Below are 9068 nucleotides of genomic sequence, written 5' to 3' on the forward strand. Positions count from 1 at the left end.
GTCTCAGAGTGGGCTGACTCCTAGCAAGCGGCCTCTGGAGAGGCCGGCTCTTGGCAGGCGGCCCCAAGCATTCTCAGAGTCCGTGCCCGTATAAAGGCGACAAGACCGGGCTTGGCTACAGCACGCACTACCAAAAAAGACACATCCGTGACATTTTGGGCCGAGCGAAAAAAATTTCTGTCATCCAGGCCGGCCAAGAGTTCGGCTTCTGACAGGTACAGTCACGCACTTTGTTTTTGTTTGACACCGCTCCGGCTAACTCACCTCTAAGGTGGTGGCCCAGATAAACGTGAACTACTACCCGCCATGCCCAGACCCGACTGTCACTGTCACGCTTGGCTTCTTACCACACTGCGACCCCCACCTCCTCACCATGCTCTCTCAATCCCAGGGTGACAGAAGGTGGCTCATCGTCCCACAGTACCCGATGCATTTGTCAGCAACTTGGGCACCAGACGGAGTCATTGAGATATACGTAATCACCAATAGCAATGGGGTGCTGGCGTGGGTCAAGCACAGCACCATGTGGTCACCAACTCCATAGCAGCAAGGTTGTCGGCGGCAACCCTCGTCATGCCCAAGATGGAGTGCCGCATCGGCGCGACGCTCGAGACGGGTGGACGAGGCAAGGAATCCGGCCAAGTACTGGGAGTTCATGGAGGCATACCATGCCGCTGATGGCAGCAGGGAGAGAGTCCCGGAGTCCTTCAAGATCCACCACCATCTCTATTTCTATGAGTTTGGGTTGTCCGTCGCCTCCCCTCCTAAGCTGTAATTTCTCCTTCGGTTTTGATCGCCTAGGTTCTCCTTTTGCTAAGACCTGCAATCGCTCAATAAATTTGCATTGCCACAATCTTTCGTATTTTCCATTTCGTTATTTCATATCACATATAATGGTCGGAACTCGTATTCAGTCTGTAAGACATGTGCTGATGACAAAAGACCATAGGTCTCCTGTTGTGTGAGCAGTATATAAAAAGAAATGAATTTTTATGTCAGACCTGCATGTGGATGCTAATTGAAATCATTGTAGATGCAACTTAGAAACTCTATAAACATAAACTGCTGTGACACAGCACAATGCTGGTTTCTGAAAGGGCTCACCTCACAGCATCCAGGACAGGTCTGCAACGAAAGCACAAAGATGACAACTCGTGGACCCCTTGTTTTCTCCATAACGGCGGTAAGACTACTTGTTGCATACAGAACTTAGTGCCTACTATTTATTGGACAATAGTATCTTATAGCAAAAGAAAATGCTAAGTTTTAAATCATATCTCTGGTATAAATCACCCCAGTAGACTGCACGCTGAGTAACTGTGATGAGGGAACGCACTGCATAGAGAAGCAGATCGCAGCAGAGAAACAAAAAAATAATTGCAGAGTGTTACACAGAAAGAGAAGGCAGTCGCATCTGGAATAATAGATAATACAATGTATAAGGCAGATATCTGTGTGATATAGGCCATAAATATAAGAATACCAGTAAAGTGTTCTTGTGAGTCCCCAGTGTGAAACAGGGCCTTACAGACGAGAGTTGATCACTATTTGATAACATAAAGTCGGTAATGAAAATACTAATGGGAGGTGCAGGGCATAAGAAACATGATGGCACACTGAGACTGTGTGTATACCTGGAAAATTGTCCAGCAGGTGTGTGCAGAGGCATGGATTCAACAACTCCACCAGTTGAATCTTAATCAGACGGCAAAGAGTATTGATCTGGCGAGACCTTACATAAGAATATAATATCACTAAGCATGTATTAGTGGAACAGAAAAAACTGAGCAATTATCTGATTTTTCTTTCAACTTCCATTAAATATGGTAACTATCTCATACTGAAGTACTAACTTCCTCTGTAAGGCCCTGTTGAGAAGCTTAGTGCCATTTTCTTGTATTCCAGATTAACAAGTCAATTGATCTCAGAATGCAGTCTTCCCCTGATACAGTAACATCCTCGACCAGACAGAACTGAACCCACAAACCATATATGCCGACCATGCAGAAGGAATATAATATATGTGTAAATAGAGCAAGGAATGCTCTCTATCTGCATGAAGTGATCGTCCATGCATAAATATTCCTGATTTGCTATACCCCTTTTTCTTCCTGTGAGGAGCTTGAAAGATTGGCATTTGTGGTTGTGACTGGTTAAATAGTATGGAGATACTCCTCAGAAATCGTACGGTGAATAAGTTCTGTGCACATGTCCAGCAGAAAATTTATCAGACTAATTAGGTTAGTTTTTCTTTTATTTCAGAGATAGTTAGCTGGATTTTCTGAGTAAAACATAAGTCTAACCCCAGTGAAAAAAAATCAAGCTATCCTAACCTCCAATTTTGATCAAGTAAAACCCATTTATGGAAGTTTATGAATCTGAACAGCAGAGTGACTTTTTCCTAGTGGCAATATGCTTAGATATATCCCTCCTATTTAAACAAAATATCCAATGCATTTGTCCCCACGTAAATATAAAGCACTGATCACCACAAGCATGTACATCACTCCTGGTGTTTCAATCCCCCCCCCCCCCCCCTTTTATATCCCTAAGTTCTTTTCTGTTTTGATCATGAAATTCAGGAAAAGCAAGTTAACTCACCTCAGTTCAAGTCACTGAGCAGAACAAAAATAGCAACAGCAGCCCAGATCTGCTGACGCTCTACAGAAGCAACAGAACAGAGGCGCACTACATCCAATGGCTGACAAGCGAGTTGGAGTCACCGCACTGATGTACACCTCATCACCGAGAGTGTTTCATCCCCCCTCATTGTGTCCCTGAAGTTCTTCTCTGTTTTGATCATGAAATTCAGGGAAAGCAAGGTACTCACCTAAGTTCAAGTCACTGAGCAGAAAAAATATATACCAACAGCAGCCCAGATCTGCTCACGCTATGCAGAAACAACACAACAGCCCAGATCCGACGGCTGACAAGCGAGTTGGAGCCACCGCACTGATGTGCACTTACTAATTCTTGAATTTTTTTTTTTTACTGAATATATATTATTTCTCATTTCTCTTCTTTTTCAGATTGATATGGTTGTGATTTATCATGTGTTTCAAGAGGAAAAATATGTGTATATAGTGCCATGGTAACAGTAGCACGGTTAGTTATCCCTGCTGCTCATTAAACACAATCAGAAAAGAAGCATGGGGATTACGAGTCCCCAGGCCACCAACTCATGGACATGTTGAGCGACTAGTTTGGTTGGAAGACAAGTACTACTGTACTAGTCGAGCAACTTAAATCTTAATCCTTGCTAAACAAAACAATTTGCAACTTTTTATGCTAGGATGGACAATAGGTTGAAGGTCTCATTGTTGTTTCAAGGCAGTAAACTGGGACGAATTTTGTTGCAAAATATATTCTTAAAGCTATGATTTCCCTGAATTGTAGACAGGTACAGAAAAAAAACTTTATCCTCAGTGAAAGCTGTAGGTTGTAGAGGGAAAAATCATGGCACCTCCATTGTTCACAAGAAGAAATGTTAGTTCAACCTTCATTGGACTTGCTTGTCATTCATGACACCTCCATTGGTTTATTCTGACAATTAATGACTGATGCAAATGATAAGACTGATTCATATGTAGAAATTTTAAAATTTGCAAACAAAAGAAAGGTCAACTATGGTATTTAGGAACGAATAAGGAGGAAGAAAACAAAAGGTTAAAAAAGAACAGGCATCCATGAGAAATATATTTAAGCATAATGTAAATACTTAACATTGAACTACAAACTTTAGTACTAAATGTCATAATATTTGTAATAATAATCCATATACTGAAAATTGAACTGCAGTACTAACTGAAATATGATGCAACTGAAAATACAATGAAATCGAAAGGGAACATGCTAGATAATCGTTGCCATGAAAGCAGACCACACTTATATTTTGAAGGATCTTCTCTAAGGAATGACAACAACAACATATCGGGGTTCAGGAATCAATTTATCAGTTACATCAAGAGTCAGCAATGAGCAAACTGGCATGTAACAAACACTCTACAAAAGATAGCCAGCATCCAGTTAAGGCATGGAACACTGAGGCAGGAGTTACCAGCTTACTACGCAGAGTGAAAACTTTGTTGCACCATACACTGAAAGGTGATAACTTTGTTGTGCCATAAACTGCAACCAATTTCCATAGCCCTTTTTTGTTCATACGAATCTGAAATTAGTTGGCATCTCTCCTTTGCAAGCGGTTGCATAGTCTTCAGCGAGGTGTGGTGCAGCTTCCTTGTGAGGGGATATGAGCTTCTCCATGAAATACTTCTCGGGCCTATTGACTGCAGTATGGAAGCTCAGGTCGCGATCTACCAATCCATTTTCCTTGAGGAACTTTAGAACATAGTACCGGGGCCTGACCCGCCCCTCCAAGCTAAGACAGAGAATTACTGATCGATGAGCAATGTACACTGGTTCCAACCCCACCTCAGATAAAAGGAACTCGGATTTGCGTTGTAGCATGTCCTTAGAAATCTTCAGAAGCATCGGAGCCTTAGACAAAGCAATGACCACCTCAGCAGCAGACCACCTGAACGTGTTCTTCAAGTAGTCCACTTTGTCGGCGATCTTCTCCTCATTGAGAAACGCAACAGCCTGCAGCGCTTGCCTGAGCATCCCAGACCCACGGGGCATGCCCAATCTTTCAGCACATGCCACCATCGCCCGGACCCTCTCCGGGTTGGTGGTGAGCATCCTCGACACACGGACACACAGCTTGGCAATATCACAATCACCTAGCCCGCACTCCCTCAGGAACACAACATTGGGCCTGACCACCTTGTCGAGGTCCGACGAGAGAAGGTAGGACGAGCGCTGGAGCACCCGGAGGAAGTTGTGGCAGGAGCCAAAGAGAGGCAGATAGTACTGCATCTTGGAGACGATGGATCTGCAGCGGAAGTTGTGGTGGGCGAGCAAGACGAGGCGGCCAATCTCAGGACTAGACAGGCCGAGGCCGGTGAGGCCGTCAAGGACGGGGACCAAGGTTCTCTCCACGCCGGCGCAGAGGAAGAACGGGTCTTTGGCGACGACGGCCGCGACGTCGGCGCCGGAGAGGCCGAGGCCGGAGAGGAAGGCGAGGACATTGTCGGGATTGGCGGGGGAGTTGAGGTGGGAGAGCTTCTTGGAGGCCTTGAGGGCTTGGGGACGGGTGAGGCCGCAGGTGTCGACGAGGTAGTCCTCGACGGCGAAGCCACTGGGATTTGGGGAAATGGGGGGCGACGCGGTGGCGGAGAGGAGACAGCGGAGTGGGGCGAATCCAGCTTTGGAGGGAGAAGAGAGAATATGGGAAAGGATGGACTCTCGGAGCCGGAACATGGCGCAGGCGGCGGTGGCGGCGACAGAGATTTTTTCTGTTTGGATGGAATGGAATGCGTACTCTTCACTGTGAGGAAGGAGAAAGCCAAGCCTGGTGCGTGGGCTCTATTGGACAGGGGGTTTAAATGGGCCTACCTATGTGTTCACTGTATGTCCACTCATAGAAAAAAACTATGATGTTTGTAGTTCTCATCATACCTGACCATGGGTTACCCGGCCCGGTCTTGCCCACGGGCCGGCCTGGGCCTAAGTTTTGAGCCCGAAGCACACGTCAGGCTGGGCCTGGGCTTTTTACAAGTTAGCGGAGGATGTGGAAAGCATCGAATCATTTAACTGGAACGCGTTTACTTTAGGTGTTTGCGTCGATGGCATCACAAAGACTGTATCAGATGTTACAAAATTTACATAGCCGGTGGGAAACCTTGCCCTCATACAGGTAAGTTTATGTTATATATTTTTATTTCCAACTATAGTTTTTAAAATTAAGATTGCTAATATATTTCATGTTCATGCAGTACTTGTTTTGGGAGAAAGTGCAGCCACTAGATGAAGAGACATTCGATCCACTGGCTTATGAATATCCACTGATGCTTAATGCTTAACTGGACAGAAAGTTGAGGCTAAGAAGCGTGACGCGTATGGCACATTATACGGCCGCATGAATGGAATGATAAGTATTTATGGTTTGTACTGCATGCACTTATGCTACTATTTAAATGTAGAGTAATTTAAACTGATTTAACGTGTCACATATTGATGACTTAATAAATGAGAAGTACAAGCAGGCATTAATTGCTCGAGAAGGGAAAATTGCAGAGGAAGAATTTGAGCCAGAAGATCGAACAGGTCGTGCCCGAAAAAGGAAAGATAATAGAGACGAGGCTTCGTCGAGCAGGGACACTACCTTAGATCAAGTGATGAAATGCATCAAAGATATGCAAAAAGAAATTCTTCTTCTCCCTGAAAATGTGCTGAGGTAATGAGTGATGTGTACTTCAATTTACATGGGATTATTCATAATATTTGCATGTAGTTAATGCTTTCGATGTGTTATTGCAGATAGTAGTGGAGAAGCTGGAGAAGAAAGATCTTGTCTTCAAGCCAAACATGGGGTTTCGTGATGATGTTGAGTTTGTGGAGCATAGTGAAGACTGGGTGGGGAAGTATGGTCCATCAAAATATTAGACAGATGTAAAATCAACTCCTGCAAAAGAAGATATGGAGAACAGGATGGCGGCATCCTTCACCACTGGGAACGGGAAGAAGTTTGCACGTAAGAAAGGTGTGCATCACAACGCACCCGGTACAGGAGATGAAGGTGACCCCTTCATTATTGAGGAGAATGGTAATTCACCTGACCCATCTCTAGCAACGGTAGACACGAATGACTTTCCAGCTCTTACTACAACCCCCAAGAATATAAAATACAGTGTCAGACGGGTCTAGTGCCGATAAATCTAAGAAGATTAGTATGGATAGTCTGAACACCCGTATAAAAATACGAAAGAAAGTGGCATTAAGGAGAATGATGGGAAACACAAGAGGAAATAGTCAAAATACTATCGTTCACCCTACCAGCAGAATGGTGGACGTAAACGTCAAGAGAAAAGTAAGTGCTAGGTAATTTATTCTTACAAGATATTTCTGTCCTTGCATGCATACTTTATTAACTCATTGTTTGTTACTATTTTAGATCTGTTTGGTATAAGAGCCGCTATAATTAGTACCGATTACATTAATGAGGAGCACATAGAGGTCGCGAAGGTTTATATCCAGACACTAGCAGATCCGAAGAAGCTTTGTAGGAAAACTGTCGTGCACATGACGGAAATTGCTGGGGAAACATGTACACCTGATATGCTTCAAGCCATCATTTCAAAAAAGTGGTTGCATGGCGCTGTAAGTATTAGCACTAATTTATTAAGTTGTACATGTCATTTTTATAAATTTTCTAATAGGCGTATTGTTGTTATATTATTTTCAGGTCATCAATAGTTATTGCAACCATATGCAGACCCATAATCCTCGTGTTGACCGTCACATATTATCATCTTGGGTGTCCCACTGGCTTATTCTTCATGCTGATGGAAAGGTTAAGAACTCTAAGCAGCATTTTATGGATCATTTCACAAACCAAACTAAAATTGTGTCTAGAGTTACTGAAGAGTATTTCATCAAAGATAAGGTACTGCAGTTTAGTATGATCCTTCGTACTACATAACTATGTGTGTGTACAACATGGATAAACTTTGCTGTAGGCATACTTTTCTTTTCATGTGGAAGAAAATCATTGGATGATAGTTCTCATGCACGAAAAGAAAAAAGAGTTTCAAGTTTTAAATTCTACTGGTAAAAGCAGCAAGAGAATCTTACAAAGATTACTAAGCTGGTAAGCTTACAACTTTACATAAAACAAGATACAGTAGTAATTAGATATGTACTTCATATAAATTTCACATTTTTATTTAAAAGGGCAGAAATAGCTAAAGATACGAAGGAGGTGAACCCCCTTATATAATTGGAACATCCTGATGTATCTTCCTGGCCAATAAGAGAGTATGATATGCCGTTACAAGAGGACGGGTATGTTCGGTTGGGGAACACAGTAATTTCAAAAAAATTCCTACGCACACGGAAGATCTATCATGGTGATGCATAGCAACGGGAGGGGAGAGTGTTGTCTACGTACCCTCGTAGACCGAAAGCGAAAGCGTTATGACAACACGGTTGATGTAGTCGTACGTCTTCACGATCCGACCGATACTTGTGCCTTTGATTTCCATCTCCAAAGTACTGTCATGATCTCTATCGTCACCGGCATGACACCATGATCTCCATCATCTTGATCTATATTAATGTGTCGCCACGTGGTTGTCTCGCCAACAATTGCTCTTACAACTATTGCTATCGCATAGCGATAAAGTAAAGCAATTATTGGGCGCTTGCATCTTATGCAATAAAGAGACAACCATGAGGATTTTGCCAGTTGCCGATAACTTCAACAAAACATGATCATCTCATACAACAACTTATATCTCGTCACGTCTTGACCATATCACATTACAACATGCCCTGCAAAAACAACTTAGACGTCCTCTACTTTGTTGTTGCAAGTTTTACGTGGCTGCTACGGGCTTAGCAAGAACCGTTCTTACCTACGCATCAAAAACCACAACGATAGTTTGTCAAGTTGGTGTTGTTTTAACCTTTGCAAGGACCAGGCGTAGCCACACTTGGTTCAACTAAAGTTGGAGAAACTGACACCCGCTAGTCACCTGTGTGCAAAGCACGTCGGTAGAACCAGTCTCGCGTAAGCGTACGCGTAATGTCGGTCCGGGCCGCTTCATCCAACAATACCGCCGAACCAAAGTATGACATGCTGGTAAGCAGTATGACTTATATCGCCCACAATTCACTTGTGTTCTACTCGTGCACAACATCAACGCATAAAACCTAGGCTTGGATGCCACTGTTGGGGAACGTAGTAATTTTAAAAAATTTCCTACGCACACACAAAATCATGGTGATGCATAGCAATAAGAGGGGAGAGTGTGATCTACGTACCCTTGTAGATCGACAACGGAAGCGTTATGACAACACGGTTGATGTAGTCGTACGTCTTCACGATCCGACCGATACTAGTACCGAAAGTACTGTTGGGGAACGTAGTAATTTCAAAAAATTTCCTACGCACACACAAGATCATGGTGATGCATAGCAACGAGAGGGGAGAGTGTGATCTGCGTACC

The 9068-nt window shown here is 43.5% G+C and overlaps 1 protein-coding gene across 1 annotated transcript; it reads right to left on the minus strand.

Annotated features, from left to right (window-relative positions):
• Positions 1–3941: 3941 nt before the first annotated feature.
• LOC123130037 (transcription termination factor MTEF18, mitochondrial-like) lies at positions 3942–5342 on the minus strand. The gene has a single exon (XM_044549990.1). It carries the CDS (start codon positions 5317–5319, stop codon positions 4159–4161), a length of 1161 nt encoding a protein of 386 aa, XP_044405925.1. The 5' UTR covers positions 5320–5342; the 3' UTR covers positions 3942–4158.
• Positions 5343–9068: the final 3726 nt, after the last annotated feature.

The sequence above is a fragment of the Triticum aestivum genome, chromosome 6A (assembly GCF_018294505.1).
Source record: "Triticum aestivum cultivar Chinese Spring chromosome 6A, IWGSC CS RefSeq v2.1, whole genome shotgun sequence".
Lineage (NCBI taxonomy): Eukaryota > Viridiplantae > Streptophyta > Magnoliopsida > Poales > Poaceae > Triticum > Triticum aestivum.

Bases quoted from the DNA above. Each gene is read 5' to 3' on its own strand.
- LOC123130037 (XM_044549990.1), bottom strand. From the start codon at position 5,319: ATGTTCCGGCTCCGAGAGTCCATCCTTTCCCATATTCTCTCTTCTCCC.